This window comes from Eleutherodactylus coqui, chromosome 1 (assembly GCF_035609145.1).
Source record: "Eleutherodactylus coqui strain aEleCoq1 chromosome 1, aEleCoq1.hap1, whole genome shotgun sequence".
Taxonomy (NCBI): Eukaryota; Metazoa; Chordata; class Amphibia; order Anura; family Eleutherodactylidae; genus Eleutherodactylus; species Eleutherodactylus coqui.
In genome coordinates this window covers 39925493-39951239 of record NC_089837.1, presented here as the reverse complement: position 1 = coordinate 39951239, position 25747 = coordinate 39925493, and the positions used below count along the sequence as shown (strand labels likewise).

At 46.3% G+C, this 25747-nt stretch overlaps 2 protein-coding genes across 3 annotated transcripts in view; one reads left to right on the top strand and one right to left on the bottom strand.

Moving 5' to 3' along the window:
• LOC136607801 (zinc finger protein 605-like) overlaps nucleotides 1–25747 on the bottom strand; it is a 432755-nt gene that overhangs the window by 100135 nt on the left and 306873 nt on the right. The gene's annotated exons all lie outside the window — the stretch shown is intronic.
• On the top strand, nucleotides 1460–20075 carry LOC136607981 (oocyte zinc finger protein XlCOF6-like). Of its 2 annotated transcripts, none has more exons than XM_066589076.1 (5): nucleotides 1460–1582; nucleotides 9820–9973; nucleotides 12104–12283; nucleotides 12367–12490; nucleotides 18536–20075. In XM_066589076.1, the coding sequence occupies exons 2-5, from the start codon at nucleotides 9896–9898 to the stop codon at nucleotides 19912–19914; spliced, it is 1761 nt and encodes a 586-aa protein (XP_066445173.1). In that variant the 5' UTR covers nucleotides 1460–1582; nucleotides 9820–9895; the 3' UTR covers nucleotides 19915–20075. The 2 variants fall into 2 exon arrangements, with proteins under 2 accessions (XP_066445173.1, XP_066445174.1); XM_066589077.1 differs by lacking the exon at nucleotides 1460–1582 and adding an exon at nucleotides 1968–2110.

Below are 25747 nucleotides of genomic sequence, written 5' to 3'. Positions count from 1 at the left end.
TGACGTCAGGAATAATGAGCTTCTGGCCATCAAGGTGGCTTTCAATAAATGGATGCATCTTTTGGAAGGAGCCCATCGTCCAGTAATGGTTCTTACTGACCATAGGAATTTAGAATTTCTCTGTACTGCCAAGAGGTTATCTGTGAGAAACGATGGGCTGTGTTCTTCTTCAGGTTTCATTTTATCATGTCCTACCGCCCAGGTTTCAGAAATGGCAAGACAGATGCATTGTCCAGGATATTTTTGGAGCTTGAAGAGGGGTCAAATACAGACTACACGATTGTTTCTCCAAAAAGTTTCTTGGGTATCCTGCACTCTGAAGACCTTTAAAGCTTAAATGAGAATATGAAAATGACCCTTTCCTGAGTCATCCTCCTAAGGATGGGAAGCTTTCTTTCAAAGATGGAACACCAACCATATGTCCTGGAGGCCTGTTGACTAGTCCTTAAACTAGTCCATGATTCCAAATTTGCTGGTCACCTTAGGGTCACAAAGACTTTGGAACTCCTGCTTCACTCCTTCTGGTGGCCCAACTGCAGGAGGCTGTAAAGAGGTATGTCACATTTTGAGAAAGATGTGCTCAGAAGAAGATGCCATGATCTCACTTTCTGGGTTTCTTACAACCTCTTCCAGTCCCATCCAGGCCATGGGAATCTATATCTATGGACTTTTCTTTCCAATATATTTTATTAAGTTTTAACAGTACATATAAATTGTCACGAAAAGAGACAACAATGATATTATGAGGTTTCGCGCCTCTTTCTCGTTGTAAGAACAATAAATCTCTGTGAAAACCAACAAACTTGTGTGAATTATGATTTGTTGAAGAGACAAACGGGATGGTGGTGGTGGTGGGGGGGGTTGAGTAGGGGAGGAAAGAGGGGAGGGGGGGCGAGGGAGTGGTCCAGGTTGAGGCCCCCTAGTTGTCCTCGCCGAATGTTATCTGGTCAGGTTACTCGCAGCTGCCGGTCTGTAGCCATCTAGCAAATAGAGGTGAGTTGCGAATGTCTATCCATACTGCCCAGGTGTGGTAAAAGCAATGAGAGACAAAGAGAGGGAGGGAGACGGTCGCTGCCCCCTCCCCCCCACTCTCACAAACTGCTCCCTTTTCCCGCCTCTGTTTCTCTCTCCTTATCATGGCAGGTCCTTCAGCCACTATTTATCCTCCTCACTGCCGAGCTCCGCCCCTTATATACTGATCACATGACAGTGACATCATCGCAAGTCCTTCAGCCACTATTTATCCTCCTCGCATATTATCAATTTCTGCAACACCTCTGCCATATGCAGCAATTCCAGCAACCCGATTGGTTGTTTTGGGTTGGCTGATTCGACCTGATTGGTTGTTAGAGCAGAGCTGAAGCAAAAATTGATAATGTGCATCCTTTCCTCACTGCTTAGCTCCGCCCCCATGTCATGATCACATGATGATGATGTCATCGCAGGTCCTTCAGCTATCGCAGCGCAGTAGGTCCTGGTCTCTGCTGTTGTTATCAGCTAGAGGATATATATACACATATACACTGATATCAGCTACATTATATTACAGTATCAGATATCTGCGTGTGACTCTGGCCGGCAGGTAAGGGACACCGGAGGGTTTGCTGCTTGTCGGACACTTTAGACTCGGCTCACATCTGTGTTCGGGGTTTCTGTTCTATTCTGTCATAGGCACAAAATAATGGACATAAATGTTCCCTTAAAGGGCCGCTCCAGCCCAAATATATATTCCCATCTCTGCCCCCATCTGATTCCGGACGTCTCCTCTACAGTCGGGGGCAAAAGTTTTGAGACGAACACAAAGTTTGCTGCTTCAGTAACCGTAGAAACACCTGACAAAAGATCAAAGAACATTGAAGTACAGTTATAAGGGGTTCATAAGTGTTTAAACTTTTATTGACAAATTCATCACGTTTGGATAAATACACAATATTTACAGCGTTGACCCTTATTTTCCAGACTTCTGCAGTTCGCCCCGCATGTGTTTGTTGATGGCCGGGCGGAGGGACTACACAGCGGAATGTCTGTGTCTGCAGGCGATACAAAATTGTACAGGATGGTTGATGCAATGAAGGGCGGTGTGCGGCTGCAGGTGGACTGGGGGCTTGGGGTGAGAAATGGCAAATGGGGTTTGGCATCAGTGGGTGTGGGGTTGTGCAGATGGGCGGAAGAGATGGATGCCAACGGTACACTGGATGGGGTGCTGCTCGGGGAGTGGTGTGGAGGACCACCTGGGTGCTAGATAACTGTGGACTTGGCTGGAGCAGTCAGTGCCAGTCAGCTGCTGCACGGGCAAATCAGGTTTTGGGGTGCATTAAAGGAGGTATAGGGGCGAGGGACAAGAACATCGTTCTTCCACTATATGGGGTGCTTGTCGGGCCTCATGGAATACTGTGCACAGGTCTGGACACCGGTGATAGGGAGATACATTGCAGTGCTTGAGTGGGTTCAAAGATGGGCAACTAGAGTAATCAACAGAATGGGAGGACTGGAATACCCAGAGAGGCTAACAAGGTTGGGATTGTTCACCCTAAAAAAGGAATGATTAACGGGCGACCCAATAACCATGTGTAAATACATTGGGGGACAATATGGGGATCTCTCCTATGATTTGCTCATACCCAGGACTGCGACGGTAACAAGAGCATCCACTACGTCTAGAGGAACGAAGCTTTCATCATCAACACAGAAGGGGGGGGGGTTTTCTTTACTGTAAGAGCAGTGAGACTGTGGAACTCTCTGCCTGAGGACGTGGTGATGGCAAAATTTAATAGGGGACTAGACATCTTTCTAGAGCATTATGATATTACTGGATATAGACATTAAATAACCAGCAGGGTTGTTGATCCGGATCTTGGCGTCAGGTAGGAGGTTTATAAACGTTGATCCAAGGATTATTCTGACTGCCATTATGGAGTTGGGAAGGATATTTTTTCCCCAAAATGGCTAAATTGGCTTCTGACTCATTATTTTTTTTGCCTTCCTCTGGATCAACAAGGGGTGGTTGGGGGTGGAAACAGGCTGAAGTAGATGGACATTTGTTATTAAGACTGAAATAAGTCATCATGGCAGTATATATAGACCTTAGTGACACAACTGGGTTCTGTGCACCCATGTAACAAGCAGGGGTGAGGATTAGGTCCACAATTTGTCCTGTATCCCATTCAACTCTAGTTCTTCCCCTGAGAGCAGCTGAACAGACCGATATATAGTTTAATGGGAAAGAAGTTGCTCCCATTCAATAACTGACAATCTACCCCGTATGTGGATATACAGGAATGGCCCTCAATCATGGAGAAAGCCGCCCCCTGGACACCGAAGCCTGGAAAAGGCAGGATTGTAACCTTGTACGGATGGGCTCTTATTATTTCCATCACTGGGATGTGAGAGGTGGTATTTTATTTCCCAATGATAATGCTGTAAGAGGGATCTGCTTCTTTGCAGGACAAGTTGTCCTTTTTAGGTCCAAATAAATTTTATTATCAATTTACATACAATTTTAAGACCAAACTAAGGAAAGGGGGGGTTGGGCTACAAGCACCACTGTAGTTAAGGAGATCTTTGTGCACCCCGCGCGTGAGTAGCCATGCGTTTGGTGGTAGGCATCATCTAATGGAATATCTGATGGCTAATTAAGTGGCTCTCCGTGGTGTTTACTATGGATTCAATGGATTCGGTTGCCACACCTGGCCTGGTTCAGAAAATAAAAGGCTGGGTCCGCTGACCCCGTAGACTATGGGGCCACTGACCTTCCTTTGCATCTAACCCTTTTTTTCTTTGGTGCTTTTACGTGGTCATTGACCTGAGAATATATTAGTGATCTTGTCTAATCCATAGAATGCAACTGCCCCGACCAACGGAAGGGAAAAGACACAGTTTTACAATAGACATTGGGGGGAGGGGGGTAGAAAAAGAGGAGATAGGGCAAAAGAAAAGAGGGTGGGGGGGAGGCCCAAGACCTGGCACCTCTAACCTATCCTGGAAACAGGGAAAGCAGGGCTGTCTCCAGGGGCATCCTCACCGCTGCGTGACAAATATAGTTATAAAGCGCTGTTACCTCTTTCCAAAGGGTCGCCACCGCTGGGTATCCCCACCATATGTGGGTCATTTTGTCTCTACTATCGTGCATCTCCAGCAGGCAGAGGAAAGCTGGGGGAACATCCTCTGGAGCCAATCAGGGGGCCTGTTCCACCTATATATTATTTTGAAATATTTTGGATCCTACACGCAGGCCCCCACATATCCCGGGGCCTCCTCCCCCACCTCCCGGGTCAGCAGCAGCCTATAAAGCCTTGAGATCATGTGCCTCGGAGATGATGGGGAGACACACAACTGCTCAAAGGCTGTCAGGGGCTCTGTCAGATTCTCCCTGGGCATCAGTGTGTTCACAAATCCCCTCAACTGGAGGTATTGGAGCCACGCCCCCGGCCGTGTTGAGTGGTCTCCCAAAATGTCAGACATTGGTTTTAAGCTGGACTGTGACAGGACGTCTCTCAGTCTGGGGGTCGGACTTTCCGGGAGTGCCAGGAGGGTGGGGTATCTAAGTGTAGCTTCAAACTGTGGGTTTGCAACTAATGGGGTAAGTAGACCCAGTACAGTAACAAGTCCACCTGCAGCCGTGAACCCCGCCCACATCTCAACAAGTCGAAGACAGAATGGGGAAATGTTAGGCAGAGATTTGATCCATTTTGGCAGAAACCAGAAGGCCCCATATAGGCCATCCGGCTCCCCCCGAGTGCTCCGCCTCCACCCAGAGCTTCGAGTCCCTGTTTTTAAGAATATCTAATATGCAGTTGGAAATATTAGCTCTGTAGTAGAGGCAGAGGTCCGGGAGGCCCATACCCCCCCCCCCCCCACTCGCTCTTTCTCTCACCAGGAGCGAAAAGCGCAAACGTCTACGTCCCCTCCATACGAAATCTGTAATTAGTGACCTCAGTTTTTAAAAGTACAACCGTGGTAACCCAGTCGAGATTGTTTGGCACAGATAAAGGAATTTGGGCAATGCGCCCATTTTATTACGTTAACCCTGCCATTCCAGGAGAGAAACAGGTGTCTCCATCTGTTCAAATTCCTCTCTAGACTAGTAGCAAAGGGGGTAAAATTAAGTTTGAAGGCCTGGGAAATATCAGCCGTCAGTTGGATGCCCAGATACTTGATGTGGGACCCACTCCAACGGAAGGGGAGCGTGGCTGCTAGGAATGAGGCCTCAGCCTGTGGGAGTGAGACGTTCAACACCTCTGACTTTTGGGCATTAATCTTATAATTGTTAACTCTCCAAAACCTCTCAAACTCTCCTAGCAGAACCGGCATGCTGACTGGGGGGTTGGACAGATAGAGGAGCAAGTCGTCCACGAAGAGCACCATTTTATGCTCCGTGCAGCCGATCTTCATTCCCTTGATCGACTTGTTGCCGCGGATGGCATTGGCAAGGGCTTCCATGGTCAAAACATGTAGGAAGGGGGACAACGGGCACCCCTGCCTGGAACCGTTCCCGACTCGAAAAGCCTCCGACAACACTCCATTCACCCTTATCCTAGCTGTGGGATCCAGATACAACACCATGATCCACTGCTTCATCCACGGCCCTATTCCTATTCTATCCAGAGTGGCAGAGAGGAAGGGCCAGCTCCCCCTATCAAACGCCTTCTCAGCTTTAATGGCTAGGAGGCATAGAGGCACTTTCAGATTCCTTGCCGTGGCTATTAGGGACAATGTTTTAATGGTATGGTCCCTTGCCTTTCTGCCCGGGGACAAAACCCACCTGCTCTCTATATATCAGGTTTGGCACTACATTTTGGAGTCTGTTGGCAATAAGTTTTGTGAACATCTTAATGTCCACATTGATCAGAGATATTGGTCTATAGCTCCCACAGGCCGAGGGGTCCTTAGGGGGGCTTAGGTATAACCATTATGTGAGCCTGAAGCGCTTGCGGCGGGAAGGGGTGGCCCCTATTGACGGAGCTGAACGCTTCCAACGCTATTGGGGCGAGCTCTTTTTTAAATAATTTATAAAATCTGGCGGTAAAGCGGTCTGGCCCAGGACTTTTACCGCCTTCAGGTTTGTCACGATTTTGTCAGATTTCACCCCGCAGAAACTAATCTCCCGATCTCCCGCTTCAGTGGGTGTCAGTTTCCATGGGGCATTTTCGACCAGATACGAATCTATCTCTCTGACGCGTTGTGTTTCGGCTTTTTGGGAATCGGCTTTGATGTTGTATAACTTGCTATAATAACCTCTAAACTCTTCTAGTATATCTGTGGTGGTGTGCACCAGGCGCCCCCGGTTTGACTGGATTTTGGGAACATAAGTGAGCGGCACTCTGGGGTGTAGTGTTCTCGCCAGCCAGCTACCACATTTGTCCACATATTAAAAAAAAAAACCCTCTTCAGCTTATCTCTAAGGGCAAGTGAATCCTGCTCGAGTATCCCCAGAATTTGCTGCCTGATAGAGGAGATTTCAGCCCAGAGAGCGTCATTTTGCTGGCATTTATTGGCCATCTCTTTAGTCCTCAGATCTGTCAGGAGGCCAAGTAGGGCTGCAGAACTTTCTTTTTTGAGTCTTGCTCCCTGCGAGATCAGCACTCCCCTTATCATGCACTTCAAAGACTCCCATTTCACTGGGGCCGGAGTGGGATCATTCTGGTGGGTCTCTGTAAATTCCCCAACTACCCTCTTGACCTCCCCGATGCATGGGTCCCTGAGGAGAGACTCCCAAACACAGGAGAGTGGTCCGACCACAGGAGGTCCCCATGTGAACAAGTCGGGGCACAGTCCAGCAAACTATGAGAGACCAGGAGATAATCTATTCTGCTGTAAGAATTATGAACAGCTGAATGGAAGGTATAATCTCCAGAGCCCGGGTGCAGAATTCTCCAGAGGTCAACCAGATGCAATGAGTCTAGTGTTTTCCCAAGAGAACGTGTTGCTGACCGAGAGATGGAAGACTTACCCGAAGATGTATCTACGGTTGGGTCCAGCACCAGGTTAAGGTCTCCTCCCAGGACGATCCGCGAACCTCCTGCAAATTCAGACAGGCTTTTCAGAAACATTGTTGCATATGCAATCTGGTTCTGGTTGGGAAGATACAAGTTAGCAAAAGGAAGTACAATGCCTGCCACTTGCAATTTTAGGAAGATAAATCTACCCCCAGGGTCTGTCATGGAGTCAACAACCTGGTGCTGAAGGGATCTATGGAGAGCGATGGAGACTGCACCTGCCTTCCTCAGAGGGTCAGGCCCATAAAACCACGAGGGGTAGTATTGGGAGTTGCAAGTCGGCACACAGCCTTCCTTGAACTGGGTCTCCTGAAGTAAGGCCACCATTACCTTTTTCCTATGTAAGTGATATAGGATTTGCCATCTTTTTTGGGGACTATTTATACCTTTGGTGTTAAACGAGCAGAAGGTTACACTCACCATTTGTGTCTTTGTTTCAGAGTTTTCTGTACGGACCTCCTACTCCCCACCCCAGGGAAGATTAAGGGGGAAAGGAGGGGGGAGGGATGACACACATAAGGAAGGGGGGCGATAGGATGGGATGGCCTGAACTCATTGGCCAAAACAAACACATAAAACAAAACAAAACCTTTCTAACACGCACGGACTCAAGTCCTGCGGGAAGTCTTGTTCACTAACTATCTGCCCTAAATTGGCACTAAATAAAAGCTGCTACACTGTCTACCCTAGGTAGAAAGGTGGAAGCTCAAAGGAAGTCCGCCCCCTCCCGCACCCATACCCGCTACTAAACTCCGTTTCCAACTGGTGAAACTATTGAAACAAGTTGCTACCTGTGACCATTCCCAGACCCGACTCTGGTTAATTGGCTCTATCTGACTTGGAGTGAGGAAAAGGAAGTCAGAAGAGAGAGAGAAAAAGGTGCGTCTATTGGAACTCAGTCTCTGGAGTCGCTTCTGAGCGGTCTTCTCTCACTGTGGCGTGAAGCTCTTTGTCGACGCCGAGACCCTCTTGTGGCTGCCTGCCAAGTATTTTGGGGAGGCGGCATTGGCAGCGAGCATGAAGATGGCCAGTCCGGCAACTGCACAGACGGCAGCTCGAGGGCCCCCAGGAACTTGGGGAGGTCCCTCAGGCCTCTGAAACTTGTGGACTTGCCATTCTTGGAGGCATGGAGCTAGAAAGGAATGCCCCAGCGATACGGAATCCCCCTTTCATGCAGGAGTATCAGTAGTGGCTTCAGGGCCCAGTGCAAGAGGAGGGTACGGCGGGAGAGGTCCGTTAGGATCATGATCTTCTCCCCCTTGAAAGTGAGGTCCTTCAGGACACAAATTTTTTGCAGGATTAAGTCCTTTTCTTTGTAAAAGTGTATCGTGTAGACTATATCTCTGGTTCTGCTTGGGTCAGAAGATTTCGGGCCTGGTGACCTGTGGATCCTGTCGATTTCTAGCGTTGTTTTCGCTGGTCGTTTTAGTATGTTGTTAAAGAAGTCCTGAGCCCACATTTCTAATTGTGATGGTCCGGTTTCTTCCGAAAGACCTCTGATTCTTAAGTTATTTCTTCGGTGACGGTTTTCCAGGTCATCTATGAGGGAAGACAGTTCTGAGATCTGTTGGGATTGAGAATGCAGCTCCTGAGTGTGGGAATCTATCATCTCCACGACTTTCTCTTGCGCTTCTTCCATGGTTTCTACTCTCTGGCCCACTTGCCAGATCTCTTGTTATAGGGCTGCGACATCCTTTTTTACGTGCAGATTCCAACTGATGGAATAAAGTGTCAATGTAGTGCTGGTCCGCTTTGGGTCTTGCTCTGCGGTTTCGATCATCGGTAGAGGATCTAACTTTGGTTTTGGGCATTCTAACGCGGCCGATGAGGAACCTGTCTCGCTGTCAGATGGTCCTCTCTCCCTGCTCCGCTGAGGTGGTGAGCTTTCTATGTTGGAACTGTGCCGCACAACTGGGGAAGGGAGGGGCAGATATCTCTCTTGGGCTCTGTGTCTTTTCCATGTGCACCTGAGGTCCCAGGCTGCTTGGGAGGTGTGGCTCCTCAGGTGGTTTCGTGTAGCGGCTGCTGCTGCATTCAATCATTGCTATCTGTCCTTTAAGGGGTTCCTCCTCTGGGGGCAGATGCAAGGGGTCCTCCCTCCTCTGGTGTTCGCTGGCCTCCGGCCTCTCATCACTGAGGCTTTGTCCCTTCCTCTGAGCGATGGGAGTCTGCTGGGCTCTCTTATGCCCTTTGGGATATCCTTCTGGTGCTGTTACTGCGGCTCCCTCTCATCTCCCCCCAGTCACCCGGCCCACCTGATGTGCCGTGCTCCTCTGAGACCGTGGCGCCACGTGTCTCCTCATCTTCTCCCTGCATCTCTCGCAGGCTGTCACTGGGACTTCCCTGCTCCTCTCCACCGGTGGTTCCCGCTGTTGCTTCAGCAGAGCTTCCGCTTGTCTGCCTATGGAGCTCTGTGCTCTCTGGTCACTTCTGGGGTGAGTCGGGAGTCCCACACTCTGCCGGCAGCACCGCCGGTGCCATCTAGTGTGCGCCTGAGCGGGTCTCTCCGGTTGCCGTTCTGCGAAGAAACGCCGCAAGGCTTACACCCGGTGTTTCCTCACCACTCCTTGGGGTGCTCCGCTTCTTTCCCTTTGCCATGGTGCAGGTAAGTTGGGTCAGGGCAGTCAGGTGGTATTTGGTGGGTTGGTAGCGGGAGCTGGGCTGCGTGCGTCCTACTTCCTCATCTGCTGGCCACGTCCCCCAAGTTGTCATTTTTAATTGCATTTTAGGATACATGAAATGTATTAACTAACTATATTTTGGGAAAATAAAGAATTCCGATGTCGCCGGTATTATTTAGAGCCTCTCCTTTTTTTTTATAAAGGTGCCACGTTAGTAGAAACGGTCAGTATTTTCAAACTCTTGGCCAAAACTGTCATCTCCTGATTGACCCACCGAGGATGGACAAAGGCAAGAATGAAGTTACAAAGACAATATTAAACTTCACCTTGGAGATCATCTACTTGCTGACCGGAGAGGTAAGCTATTTTATTTAATTTTTTTAAAACGTCAAACACAAGAGAAGTGGCTTCAGTAGTAATATTAAACCCACAAAAGCAGCAGTAATACTAGTAACCCCTTCAGTAGTAATATTAACCCTACAGTAGCCCCAGTAATAATAATAACCCCACAGTAACCCCAGTAGTAATATTAACCCCACAGTAGATCCAGTAGTAGTATTAACCCCCTCATTAGCACCATTAATAATAACCCCACAGTGGCTCCAGTAATAATAACTCCCTCAGTAGCAATATTAACCCAACATTAGCAGCAGTAATAATAACCCCAAGATAGCCCCAATAGTAATATTAACTTTACAGTAGCAATATTAACCCCACAGAAGCGCTGGTAGTAGTATTAACCCCACAGTAGCCCCATTAGTAATTTTAACCCTCTCAGTAGCCCCAATAGTAACATTATTCCCCACAGTAGCTCCAATAATAATATTAACCCCACCTTAGCCCCAGTAGTAATATTATTCCCCGCAGTAGCCCCAGTAGTAATATTATTCTCCACAGTAGTCCCATTAGTAATGTTATTCCCTACAGTAGCCCCAGTAGTAATATTAATTCCCTGCCAAACCCATACACTTACCTCCTTGTTGTAGTCAGCGCCGCTTCTCCTCTTCTTGGCACTGACGACAGTGCGTGTGCCAGGAATGCTTCCTCCCTTCTCCTTCCCTGTGGAACTAAGGAGGAGAGATCAGGGGAGGAGGATCCCAGGTGCACACACTGACGTCAGAGTGCCACTGCGTGATTACCCACTGAGAAGCTGTGGCACCCCAGCCGGTAATCACTACTGTGGTTAGCAACCGTCGGCCCGCATGCCAGCAGAGAAGGCTCCGCGTGCCGCATCTGGCATGCGTGCCATAGGTTCGCCACTACTGGCATAGGGGAAAACCTGTATTTCTGGTACAACCCCTTCCTTTACGTTCATTAAAGGGAACCCGTCACCTCCCCACAGCACCATAAAATGAGTTATTGTGCTGTTTTGGGGAGATGACTGGGAGCCGGGTGATGTGTTTTTTTAAATACTAATCCACTCCATGGTTCCTGCACTGTCACCCACCAAAGATCACGAGCCACATGGCAATCTGCCTCTTCTTAGATTGCTGCGTACGTGCTCTCCCATAGACTTGTAGTTTATCATGCTCTAGGGAGGTGACAGAATCCCTTTAACTCTCTCTGTAACAGTCTTTGTCCATATCAGGGTTGCTGTAACCAGGTGGTAAGAGTCACAAAGATCTGACAAGGGAAAGGGTTTAGGCCCAATGCGGATTATTACTGCGGAAATCGCAGCCAGACACCCCCCGTGAATTCCGCAGCAACGTCCGTCCATAGAATTGTTGTGTTAAATGATTCTCCGCAGCGGCCACGAGTGGAAATCAACTGCGACTTTTCCACTCACGGGGAAGAGTCGCAGCATGTTCTATTATGTGGGGGAAAATGCACGGATGGCTTCCATTGCTGTCAGAAGCCATCAATCCCGTGATACTTCCACTGTGAGCACAGCGGAAGTATCGCGGGAATCTGCGTCCCCTCACAGCCCAGTGCCGCCGCGTTATGTGCTGCACTGCACATGTATGCCACCTCGCCAGACGAGATTCTCGCGGTGCATTCGCACAGGTGAGTATGGGGTTTCTTGGGGGCGCCGGGTCTGAATCCGCTGTGATATTTCGCAGGCGGAATCTGACCTGACCATGGGCATGAGGCCTTAAGTTTTTATAGGAAGTCCAATGGCAGAACTAATTAGGAAAACAAAGCCTGGAACTCAAGATACAAGGTCTTGGACAATGAATTTGGCAAAGGAGATCTCCATTAAGACTAGTAGCTCACTGAGAAGACGTAATGGGACATACTATTCGAACCTGAAGACTACTAACAATTTCCCGGTCAGTTTGATGCTTTAGACCTTCCACCATTTTTGTAGCCAACCTTTCAACAGATTAAATTTTATCGGGGTCTTCTTCTGGGGAGGTTTCCAGAACTGAACACAGTATTCCAGATGTGGTCTCACCAGACCTCTATATAGGGGGATCACAATCTCTTGCTTTCTACTGAGGTAGCAATTCTGGGTTCAGTTCTCTACATGTCTCTCTCCATACACAGGATTACACAGTAGTGAAGAAGACTTCGGGTGATGGTACGACTCCCAACAGCCATCTCCATGAGTCAGGAGGATGGAGCAAGAGCCAGAGCCCCATCACAGAGGCTCCTCCTCACTTACCGATACATGAGCAGAAGATCCTAGAACTTACCAACAAGATCACTGAGCTGCTAACTGGAGAGGTGACCCTGCTGGGAATGCTGGGAAATTATACAGTAACAGCACTGGAGGAGTCTGGGTAATGACAGTATCATTGTGTTGTCAGGTTCCTATAAGGTGTCAGGATGTCGCTGTCTATTTCTCCATGGAGGAGTGGGAGTATCTAGAAGAACACAAGGATCTGTACAAGGATGCCATGATGGAGAACCACCAGCCTCTTACATCACAGGGTAAGAAGAAAAAGTGCATATTAAATGTATCCATTGTCCATTACTGGGGGCATAGATGAGCACTGTCAGCTTTTTTTGTAATCCTAAGGTAAACCTGACATTTGATAGTCAGCAGTACTAATAGCACAGCTCTGCAGCTGCTGTCCTGCTGACTTTGTTATCCTTTTTTTGCTATATTTGCCCCTGTTTGTCCGGACAGGCTCCTCAAAGGTCCCGCTCTTGGCAGTCTAAATGTGTCAAGTGGGCGTTTCCCAATGCTCACTCTTAAAGGGCAACATTGGACTTTCAATTTGTAAAACATGACATGTAATTTAGGAGCTCCCTTACATTGTACTTTTTTTTTCAACATAGCAACATAGTATGTTAGGCGAATGAAGACAATGTCGATCTAGTTTAGCCTTTTTCAACCTCCTTGTTGATCCAGAGGAAGGCAAAAAAAAATCCCAATGAGTCAATTTAGCTAATTTGTAGGGAAAAAATTCCTTCCTAACTCCATAATGGCAGCCAGAGTAATCTCTGGATCAACATTTGAGATCAACAACCCTGCTGGACACCTAATGTCTATATCCTGTAATATCCTTCCGCTCTAGAAAGAGTCCCCTCTTAAACTCCTATGGATTTTGCCATCACCACGTCCTCAGGCAGAGAGCACCACAGTCTCACTGCTCTTACAGTAAAGAACCCCCTTCTGTGCTGAAACTTGCTTTCTACTAGATGTGGAGAATGCCCTGTTGTTACTGTCACAGTCCTGGGTATAAACAGATCATGGGAGAGATCCTTCTTTTGTCCCCTAATTCATTTATAAATGGTTATTTGTTCACCCCTTAGCTGTTTTTTTTTTCAGGGTAAATAATCCCAGTTTTGACAGCCTCTCTGGGTATTCCAGTCGTCCTATTCCATTTATTAATTTAGTTGCCCTTCTTTGAACCCCCTCAAGCACTGCAACATCTTTCCCTTTGCACCGGTGTCCAGAACTGTGCGCAGTATTCCATGTGAGGCCTGACAAGTGCCTTATATAGGGGGAGAATAATGTTCTCGTCCCTCACCCCTACAACTCTTTTAATGCACCCTAAGACTTTATTTGCTTTTGCAGCAGCTGACTGGCATTGGTTGCTCCAGTTAAGTCTTCAGTCCACTAGTACCCCCAGGTCTTTTTCCATATCACTTTCTCCTAGCTGTACCCCATTTAATGTATATTGGTGACATCCGTTTTTCCTGCCCATGTGCATAACCTTACATTTATCTACATTGAACTTCATTTGCAATTTTTCTACCCAAGCCCCCCAGCTTATCTAGGTCCGTTTATATCCGGATAATTAAAGTCCCCCATAATAATTACTTCTTTGCAGTTTGACACCTCTTCTATTTGCCTTAATAAGATTTCAGTTCCCTCCGTTGCTTTTGGTGGCCTATAGACCCCTATCAGGATTTGGTTGGGTTTTTTTTTCTCCCTGTATTTCAACCCACAGAGATTCCACATGTTCATCTCCTGCCCCTATATCTTGTTGTAGCCTCTGCATTAAGTAGGATTTAGCATACATGTATACGCCTCCCCCTATCTGTTCCCCATGGTCTCTTCTGAAGAGATTGTACCACTGTAGATTCACTGCCCAATCGCAATTATCATCAAGCCATGTTTCCGTTATTCCCACTAGATCGTAATTTTCATCAGTCATTTTCGCTTCAAGCTCGCCCACTTTGCTAATCAGGCTTCTTGCATTCGTTTCCATACAATTTATACGGTGGTTGTTGTTCTTTATATTCACTGTACTACTAATGGTACTATTGGCTGTTCTGTCAGTTCTAACTTTACTAACCCCAGCTCCTGATCGACCCCCTATTTCCTTTGCTGGGTCCCAGGTCACTATCTATACTATCTACCTCCCTGTTTCTTTTTGCCCTTCCCTCAGTCCCTAGTTTAAACACTTCTCCAGCCTTCTAGTCATCATCTCCCCCAGCACAGCTGCACCCTCCCCATTGAGATGCAGCAAGTCCTTATGGTAGAGTCTGTAGCCGACAACAAAGTCAGCCCAGTTCTCCAAGAAACTAAACCTCTCCTTCTTACACCAACTCCGGAGCCACTTGTTTACCTCCCTAAGATCCTGCTGCCTTTCTAGTGTGGCTTGTGGTGAAGGTAGGGTTGCCACCCAGCCGTTAATTTACCGGTCTGGCCAGTATTTTTCTTTTACTGGCCCTATCACAGGCCGGTATTTTGGTTGGGCTTCCATGTCTGCCATATGCGGCAGGGAACGAAGAATTCCCTACCCCACCCGTCACAGATGACCGCTGCAGTAGAGGATCCAGCTGCCGGCACCCCTTAATTGTTTTTCAGGGAAGGGCTTTAAATATAAACCCTTCCCTGAAAAACAACCCAAACTGGTTTGAAAAAAATATAAAACTCCTACTCCCCTTTCTTCAGCTGCCGGGGCTCAGCCACATCCTGTCTCCGCTGTCCCCGACTCTGCACTGAAGTTCTTTCAGCAGGTGGGGAATAAAAATCCCCGCCTGCTGAAAGAGCTGCTTCTGATTGGCTGAGTGCTTCAGCTAATCACAGGCAGCTCTCGCCTGTCATTTATTCAGCGAGAGCTGCCTGTGATTAGCTGAGCACCTCAGCCAATCACAGACAGCTGTTTCTGATTGACTGAGCTGACCTAAGCCAATGACAGGCAGCTCTCACTGAATTAATGACATGCGAGAGCTGCCTGTGATTGGCTGAGCTGCTCATCCAATTATAAACAGCTCTTTCAGCAGGCTGGGATTTTAATTCGGAGTCGGGGACAGCCCAGATAGGATATGGCTGAGCCCCAGCAGCTGAGGAAAGGGGGGTGTGATTTTTTTTTTTTTTACACCAGTTTGGGTTGTTTTTCAGGGAAGGGTTTATATTTAAAGCTCTTCCCTGAAAAATAATTAAGGGATGTCAGCAGCTGGATGCTCTACCGCAGCTGTCATCTGTGACGGGGGGCCGCTATGGGATGTCACCATTACTACAGGGGGCCACTGTGGGATGTCACCATTACTACAGGGGGCCGCTGTGGGATGTCACCATTACTACAGGGGGCCGCTGTGGGATGTCACTATTATTACAGGGGCCGCGGTGGGATGTCACTAGTGCTACAGGGGGCTGCTGTGGGATTTCACCATTACTATAGGGGCCGCTTTGGGGTGTCACTATTAGTGCTGAAGCCGCTCTGGGGGATGTCACACGCGCCTGTATGTAGATTGTATGCGATGTGAGTGTCTGCACACTGAAGCGTGTTCTCACTAGTAGATGACGTTTAGTGTGAACGCGCTAGCCTGGATCCCGCACATGCGTACAGCCGCTGGATGGGATCCAGGAGATAAAGGAGAAAAAAAATGCAGCGATAAGCCACGCCCCTTTTTTTTATCATGGCCTATATCTTTTCATGACTATGGTGGCAAACCCAAGGTGCAGGTAGTATTTCAGAGAAAACTACCTTGGAGGTCTTCGCTCTAAGCTTGGATCCTAGGTCCCTGAAATCGTTTTTGAGGGCCCTCCATTGACCTCCAATTTGTTCATTGGTGCCATTGTGCACCATAACTGTTGAATCCTCATCATTCCTTCACAGAGTTCAGTCAATCCTATCCGTGATGTGTAGATCTCAAGCGCCAGGAAGACAACACACCGTTTGACGATCCCAGTCATTGTGGCAGATTGCCCTATCTGTCCTCCTTATAATTGAATCCCCCACCACTAGGACCTGTCTAGCTTGCCCTGCGCTCCCCGTCCCCTTCTCACTGGAGCAGTCATCCCCCTGGCGTTCAGAGGGCATGTCATGCTGCAGCGGTGCTGGCTCTGTAATGCCCCCCCATCTGACAACTTTGCAAACTTGTTGGGTTGTGCCAGTTCAGGACTGGCCTTCCTGGTTCTCTTCCCTCTACCCCTCCTTCTTTCTGTCACCCAGCTAGCTGCCCCTGCCCCTGCTCTTCCGTACCACCATCCGCCCCAGCCTTTACCCCAGCGAGCATCTGCTCAGTGAGCAGCAGACTCCTTTCCATGTTGTCAATGGATCGCAGTGTGGCCAGTTGCTCATTTAGAGCCACGATTTAGGATTCCAAATGTGTGACGTGCACGCATCTTGCACAACAGTATGCACCCTCGATCGGCTGATCAAGGACCACATACATTACACAAGTAGCACACCGGATGGCATTGTCAGGCATGGAGCTCATCCTAATGGGGATCAACAATCCACTCTGGCACTGTAACGTATGTGAGAAAAGTATGTGGAAAAAAAGTGTAAAAACGGATGCATTTAACCATATGTTTACATTTTTGTAATAGTATGCACAGTATACATATTGATCTGTTTTTCATATGAAAAACATACATTTTTCACTGTAAAACTTTTTTTTCCTTAATAAGGGCTCATGCCCACGAGCATTGTGGGATACGCCTGCGGATTCATGCCACAGGAGTACCGCGATTAAAAACGCAACAGTTGCTGCGAGTGATCGCGGATTTCCGCGGTCTCCATTAATATTCTATTTTAAGTGAGACTTCCTGCAGAACATGCCGCGATTTATTTCCCGCTATGGAAATCCGCTGCAGAATTCCGCAAGTGAGCATTGGCAGGCAGAAAGCGGTCATGCGCGGATTTCCACAGCAGGAAACGCAGTAGAAATCCGTCCATGGGCATTTATCTTAAAGTTTTGTAGTTCAACGCTTTTTTTGCCTTGATCACAAAATCCGTTTACATTAAATGTATGGAAATGTACCACCTGTAGTGGTGCAGTATCAGAATGACCTGTAGAGTGTGCTAGTCAGGGTTAACACCTAATGGGTCTAGCAGGAAATGGTTGCATTTAAGCCAGTTCCTGCCAGAAGCAAAGGGGGAAGTTACAGCTTAGCAATGCAGGACAGGCTGCAAGCTGAGGTCCAGTGTAGACCAGTTGGGGCAGTCACCCGCTCTGACGGAGGAAGAGATGCCCTCCGAATGCCCCAGGAGGGGTTAGAGGCAGAACCCTGTGGGTTGTGAACCCCAAGCTTTGTGGACTGTATATAATTTCTTGGTATGCTGTAAATAAAGGCTGGCAGGAGCCATATTTTAAAAAAAAGTTCTGTTGCTGGAGCATATTTTGTGTGAGATGGCCATTCCGGTATCTCAAAGTGGGCGATCCTGTGGCAAGCAGACCCCAACTTGCCACACATCATACATTTTTGCATTGACTGCAGTGTTAAAGAAAAAGTGTACTTTTCCATACAGTTTTATAATATATTTTCCCTAATATTTCATTTCAAGTTTTTCTTTTCACCCTCTCTGATGCATTTGATTATCTTCCTTCCTCCCATAGAAGTGAATGGAGCCCTGCAGCAGTAGAGCATGTGCAACTTCAATCCATTTAAAGAGATAAGTCAGGGACCCCCATTCTGGTGATCACAGAAGGCTCCAATGGTTGGACCCCTAGTGATCAGATATTTCTTTAGTGGTTAACCTCCCCTAAGTAGATTTGCTAGATAAAGCTTTATGAGGCTGGAATCACATGTGCAGTTTTTGTTGCAGCTTTTGAAGTAGTTTTTGTTTTTTCTGTTTGTTTTAGCTGAAGCCAGGAGTAAATTCAAAAGGAATGGGAAATATAAAGGATTTCTGCTTCTCCTTCCTGCTGGACCCAATTCTGGCTTTGACTTAAGAACTACATGTGAATTTCCAGTGTAGTAGATCTCCAGGGGAACTGTTTTTTCTTGTGACAGCCATGCAGTGCTCCTCTGGGAGATCGGGTCTGCACATGGGAGATGGTATAATGCTTCTCACCCAGCCAACCAGAGCGCTGCTGTGTACTAAGAAGGACAAGACCCCCAAATAGCTGTCCGTGGATGGGTGTCTTTTCCTTATTGCGAAGACTGGTTTGGCTTATAGCTATAGACCTGTTGCAAAGCATGGTAAAAGGTCAAACATTGAAGTCTATTGATGTTAACTTAATTAAGTGATGCTGCACATCTTATTCCCAGCTTAGTAGTAATATTACAAATTTCAATACTTTTGTGGCTTTGAAAAAAATACTAAAATCCAATTGTAATTTTTACAGAAAATTCCAGTAAGAACTCAGATGAACACTTCATATCATCGCTAAATTGTAAAGTAGAAGATGAAGATATCAAACAGCACTCTTCAGGAGAAAACCTCATTACCGATAAGGTATATCCAAACATTGAGAGTACAGAGCTTTCATGTGATCCCCCTAATCCTGAAGAACCTTCTCCTAACCAATCACAGAACTTCAGCACAAGTACAGATCAGAACACGCATCAATTTAGTGAGAAATCAGACCTTGCTAAACATCAAAGAAGTCACACAGGAGAAAAGCCTTTTTCATGTTCTGAATGCGGGAAATGTTTCTCGGAAAGATTAAGGCTTATTTTACATCAGACAACTCACACAGAAGAGAAGCCATATTCATGTTTAGAATGCAAGAAAGGTTTTATGGATAAATCACATCTTGTTAGACATGAGAAAACTCACACAGGAGAGAAGCCATATTCATGTTTAGAATGTGGGAAAGGTTTTCTAATTAAATCAAATCGTGATAAACATTGGAGAACTCACACAGGGGAGAAGCCATATCCATGTCCAGAATGTGGGAAAGGTTTTATTGATAAATCAAGGCTTGGTAAACATTTGAAAATTCATGCAGAAGAGAAGCCATATTCATGTTCAGCATGTGGGAAAGGATTTATAGAGAAATCAGGTCTTGTTAGACATCAGAGAACTCATGCAGGAGAGAAGCCATATTCAAATTCAGAATATGGGAACGGTTATATAGATAAATCAAGGTTTGTTGAACATGAGAGAAGTCACACAGTAGGGAAGCCATTTTCATGTTCGGAATGTGGGAAATGTTTTGCGAAGAAATCAAGTCTTGTTACACATGAGAGAAATCACACAGCAGAGAAGCCATTTTCATGTTTAGAGTGTGAAAAATCTTTTCTAAATAAAACAGACTTTGCTATACATCAGAGAGTTCACACCGGAGAGAAGCCATTTCCATGTTCAGAATGTGGGAAATGTTTTGCAAAGAAATCAAATCTTGATACACATTTGAGACTTCACAAAGGAGATAAACTATTTTCATGTTCAGAATGTGGGAAATGTTTTGCAGAGAAATCATACCTTGCTAAACATCAGAGAATTCACACAGGAGAGAAGCCATATGCATGTTCAGAATGCGGGAAACGTTTCCCGGAAAAATGCAAGCTTGTTATACATCAGAGAACTCACACAGAAGAGAAGCCTTTTTTTTGTTCAGAATGTGGGAAATGTTTTACTAGTAATTTCAGACTTAGGAATCATCAAAGAACTCACACAGGAGAGAAGCCATTTATGTGTTCTGAATGTGGGCAATATTTTACCACTTATGCTAAGTGTAGGTATCATCAGAAACGTCACAGAGGGGAGAAGCCGTTTTAATGATCAAAATGTGAAAATGTTTTGTAAGGAAATCAGACTTTGGAAACTCCTCAAATAATTCCCATAGAGAAGAAGACATGTTCTTGTTTGGAATGTGGGAAATGCCCAAAAATATTTGTAACATCTGAGGTTATTTACAGACATTAAAAGTGATTACTTTCTGTGTGGAATTAGTCTGGATCTATCAAACATTCATAACTATTGTTACCTGAGGACAACTGTGTTGACTGCATCCTTGCCAAAAAAGCATTGCGAGAAGGAGAACATAGGAGCCACCTTTAGGGTTGTTCACACCAGATGGAATTGTTCTACAACACGCAGCCACCACCACCTAAATCCGCACCAAAACATGCAGGTCTAAATGCAGTTTTTGATGTGTAAACTGGCCAGCAGAGCTAAACAATTTTCAATTCTGCATCAAAATCTGCTTTAGGGCCCTTTCACACGGACAGATGTGTTTTTGCACACGCCTCAGCCCAATGTATTTGTACTATGTCCAAGGATTTTATGCACGAGTATTTTCAGGGGATGTCTTATTTTTCCATGAAGAAGAATTCACATGTATCGTTGAACAAAAAAAAAAATGAACATTTATTATATACTGTACAGTAGTTGTCATCACAAACCAGCATAACCAGACAAACTGTAAATCCTATCAAGAATTTCTTGTCACTACTATTATTTCCATGTGCACACTGTCTAGAGACTATAACGATCACCCCCTAAAGAATCAAAGTGACACACTGGTTGCCTGACTCACACACAGGGCCACAAAAAATAAGGGCTGTAAAGTACCTTGCTCCCACTCACTGTCTGGAGACTGTAATGATCACCCACAGCAGTTCCTGGACCACTTGTACAGCAGTGCAGCTTCCGGACACCAGGGGGAGCTCATCACAGCAGACTCACACAGCAGACACAGAGCTAGGTCTTACTTTGGGGGCGGGGCTTATATTTAGCACTTCAGCAAAACCTCTGCTAGGTCTTATTTTCAGGGAATGCCTTATTTTCAGGGAAACACGGTAGTTGTGTGCACTTATCCTGAATGTTTATACAGGCAGATCATTGCTGAGAATCGCTCCTCGCTAAATTCTCACTTAGTGCTTCACATTTCATTTCTCCACCCCCCACCCCCCTTCCTCACCATCCTGTAATGGAAGTATAAATAATTACAAGCCAGGAACGCCGGGCACATCCAAGCTAAATAAAAGCTTCTGTTTATTTCAACATTTTAAAACGTGTACGAAGAAGGTGCCACGGTGCATGACGCACGCTAACGCAATTCAAACCAGATGAAGCGTGGTTTCATTTATCGGGTCACGTGAATTCCCAGTATACGAGGCACTGGTCTGCTGAAAATCCCCACCTGACTCGCGAAAGGGCTTTTCTGGGCACATACTATCCCCAGGATGAGTCATTAATAGTAGATCCCCAGGGATCTACCACTCATGATCCCCGGCGATCAGGTGATCACCTGCTGTCAGTGATGTCGAACTTTGCCATCAGGTTCAAAACAGGAAGTCTAATAGATGGCTTCACTCCCATTGAAATCAATTACCACCTATAAGGGGACGCTCACACATAGCGGTATTGAGGCATATTCCGCAGCGGAAAATTCCATGGAAAAATCTGCAGCATCAAAACGAGTCAAAATGCTCATAATTGGCACGGATTTTGACTCAAAATCAGCCGTGGATCCGCAGCTGATTTCGGCCTCCTCTCACTGCAGCACATGGAACAGCCCTCATTAGGCAACCGCTACAAAGCACTGTGGCCGCTGGTCAGGTGATGCGCCCCCAGGGGCTGCTGATTGCAAGGTGAAAGAAGTAATAGATCGAAATCCTTACCAATTGTGAGCATTTTTACTCTTTTTGATGCAGAATTTATGCAGATTTTGCAACAGAATCCCCCTCTGGAGTCGGCAGCATTACCGCCGCAGGTGCAGATTTTGAAGCTAAATTTCAGCTGCTGAACACTCCCCGCATTTCCACTTTGTGTGAACATGACCTTACGCTTCCAGCTCGCGGTACCAATCTTCCCTGTCGCACAAGGTTAGTATCCCAGTCTGACGCTTGTCCCGTGGATCGCTAATTATTTCATGCTCTGTTTATCACCGTTATGTCATTTTTAATTGATTAAAATTAAAGGTTATGTGGTACGAGGACATAGAAAAATTAAAGTACTTTAACTGCTATTTCTTCTCTGTTATCAGCCAGAGCTCTGGACTATATTGTAAGTCTTCTCTGCTTACACTGTTGTAATTTGATCCTAAGATCACCCACATTGCATTCCAACCCCCCCTTTTGATATGACACTGTTGACCTCACCATGCATCTGTATGTACGTAGCGGAGAGACAAGATGAACCAATCAGTGTTGGCTTTTAATAGGCCCGCCCACACTGTATAAGGCTGTTAGAATCCGATTTTTAGGGACTCTGGGTGAAAGATGTGAATCAACCAGAGCCTGTGCGCACATAAAAGAAAATAACCATTTCCTGTCAAATATCCTATTTCATATAGGGGTCTTGTCCGGGATTTGACCAAGACGGCTTTTTGCCACCTGACTTCCCTGGGAGTTTCTACGGGAATATTTCCGCAGATATGACCGCCGTGGCGCCAGCCAGAGTTTTCTCTGGAACGACGGAAACCTCTGCTCAGATATTTCTGTCTACCTCTCAGCAGAATAAAGGGAACTCAGACTAGTCCCAGGAAATGCACAGTGTACGGTGACATTCATTTGAGGGCAAGTACAAAAGGTAAGACACAGTATTCTAAGATAGTATGTTCTGAGATAATATGGTAGCGATGGTATAGAGGCTATCGCAAATAAATGACTTGTCCCATATGGGCAGTTGAGGGTCCTGGCCACACCCTAGACAGACCTTAGTACCTTCATGGGAATTTCAAGTGAAGACGTGTTGAGTAATAATGATGAATGGAGGTCATCATAGTACGGTTCATAGATATTTGCTAACGAACCTTGCTAGTCTGAAGTAAATAAGCTTGGTAGATGAGATCTACCAAGGATTTGAATACTATCTCAAGTGTTGCCTTAGAAATGTATGTTGCAGAATTTTAGTAAATGGCATCATAAAGTTAGTGATGGAAAATTGACTGTTTAGACAAGAAGGTGTGAAAAAATGTGCCAGATGATAGTGAAGGAATGTTGGCTGATAAAGGATTGCTCAAGTTTGCAGAGACCCGATGAAGAATGTTGTTGATGGGAAGTAAAAGAAAGATAGTTGAAGTCACAAGATGGTGATTTTTAGAAGTGCTTTGTGTGAAAGACAAAGAAGGTCAGCCCTTCTTCACCATCTGAGGGCTCCAACCTGGATGTGTCCTGGAGGGTGTTTCCTGCCTATCGCATAGATGGCTGTGTTGTTAATGTGGCCAGTAGCAGTCTGTATACCTTAATACGTGTTTAGTGTGCAGAACCACCCCTTACCATTGCCTAGTCATGCCACGCTACCGGTGGCCATTTCAGTGCAAGCAGCTATTTTAGAATCTGCTGTAACAATCACTTAGACAGCCGCCTAAGTGCCATCTTAATTCCACAACAGGCACGGGCTTCTCAACTCTCATCGATGTACCTCTTACCTGCCATCCCAATGCTTGCATTGGTATTAGTGCAAGGATGAGTGCCTTCTCCAAATTGCATAGGAATATTCAAAACCCCCCTGGTTATCTGCCTGCAGCTTGTGTTAGCACCCACCTCAAGTCACTTTCCCTGGCATTGTGTTTAAATTGCCTGCACATATAGTTGTTAAATGGGGAGAAAAAGGGGGATTTTATCCTCTTATTCATACAGCTTGTGTCCCCCTATGCAAGTTCATGCAGAATCTGAGAAAAAAAACTTTCAGAGAGAGAGAAAGGATTATAACGTGATAATTTGATAGTCTCCTTAGACAGTGCAAAAGTGTTATTGTGTACGGGAATAGATAAATGGGTAATGCTTATTTCTCGCACACCTCTGATAAAGCTGTAGTTTCAATTTCCACCTGTCACCCCTTCCTTTCAGCTAGATAGTCCAGCAGGAAGAAGGGAAGGGGGAATCTGTGTTGATCTTCTAATGTAAGGATTCTCGCAGCGTTACTCGACTTGAGTTAATGGAATAGAAACTTGTAATGCAGTGAATTACTGTCTTTATTATAAGTTTATGCAAACAGGAATGTTAATTAAAAAATCATCAGAAAGGGTTCGTCAAGTTTTAGTGAATTTCTGACAGAGCATAATCGAACATGATATAGCAAATGCATAGTATTCTGATGTCGACCTGAACTGGGATGACAATAGTGACATTAAAAGAAAATTACAGCGCACAATGGCTGGAGAACAAATGACTGTTAAAAAAAATGAAAAAGATGGCCTGCACCAATTCAGTCAACAGTCAAGACAGCCCAATCCTCGTACCATGCACAAAACAACTCACTTCCTTCATACATATAGAAGTGTGGGCCCCAACACCGCCCCCTTGATGGAGATCAATGCAGAAGGTGCAGGACGCATGGTCACTGGAGTAGAAACTGCCTCCTCACTTCCTCTGCATATACAGGAAGAGAAAGAGGAAGGGGCCAGGCCCAAAATGGCTGCTACCGAAGATGAGCACATGGCAGAGCCATTCAGGCCCACCCACAACCTCCACCTTGTTTTGCTCCTATTGTTCTGCTGTATGAAGAAAATGCTGAATGAGGATGACCAGGTTCCTATCCGCTGGGCCCCCAGGAACCTATGGTCAGAGTAAATGTATGGGGTCATTCTGTGAACTTTATGCTTGATACCAGAGCTGAATATTCAGTTATAACCAAACAACTAGCACCTTTTTCACGCAGCACAGCCCTAGATTGTGGAAGCTACTGGACAAGGTGGGAAGCATCACTTTGCTGTACCACAGCAATGCACCTTGGGAGACAAAGAAGTTATTCATCAATTCCTGTATCTACCAGACTGCCCAATACCAAAATTGGGACAGGATATGATTGGAAAACTACAGGCCCAAGTGTCCTTTAAACCAGAAGGGCAGATGCCTTTACAACTTGAAAAAGATGTTCAGACTTCTGCCCACATCCTCTCACTCACAGTGCCTCAGGAGGAAGAATGGAGATTTATGGCTGTCATTCATAAGCCAGATCACTCAAGTCCCACCCTGGACCCAATAATGAAGCTGCTAGGAGAATGGGTGGAAGATAATCCACCAGGACTAGCTCAGAATTGTATAACAGCTTGTGGCTGCTGCTTCTACGGTGATCTCTGTTACTACTGATCTCCAGTCTGCTGTAGCTATTTGCAACTTGTGTACCTTCCAGGTTGTCTGTTACCTACTCTCACCCTCGATCTCTGTTCCTGTATGGTATGACCCATTCTGGTGTTAGGGTCAAGACAGGGATAGTCAGCGCCCAGGTTCCAGCTTAGGGCCGTTCTTGTCAGGATGATGACTCTGCTCTCTGTTAGGCAGGGATTTCATATTCCTCACCAGTGCAGGGCTAGCTCAGTCCTAGTTTCCACCTGGTACCAAGCCACATGCTGAGGAGTGAGTATCCGGTCTCTGGGTCAACTGTCAGTTTCACCGAGTGGTTTTCTTGCCCAGTGGGACGACACAGTGGTTTCACACCCAAATACGTAACAAGAATATACCTCCAGTCACAGTGCAGCTGAAGCCAGGGTCACAACCGGTGTCCATTAAGCAATACCGCCTACCATCTGCTACCTGCCAGTGCATCACACTGCATCTGGGAAAGTTTCTGAAGTACAGCTTCCTGAAGACATTCCAATCATCCTGGAACACCCCTCTCCGGCCTGTAAAGAAACCTAGAAAAACAGAGTATCGCCCAGTCC

What these genes read in the sequence shown, in the direction of transcription:
- LOC136607981 (XM_066589076.1), top strand. Translation starts at nt 9,896, where the DNA reads ATGGACAAAGGCAAGAATGAAGTTACAAAGACAATATTAAACTTCACC. An exon ending in TCTACTTGCTGACCGGAGAG is followed by an intron (nt 9,974 to 12,103) that starts GTAAGCTATTTT and finishes CTCCATACACAG; the next exon opens with GATTACACAGTAGTGAAGAA. An exon ending in CTGAGCTGCTAACTGGAGAG is followed by an intron (nt 12,284 to 12,366) that starts GTGACCCTGCTG and finishes TTGTGTTGTCAG; the next exon opens with GTTCCTATAAGGTGTCAGGA.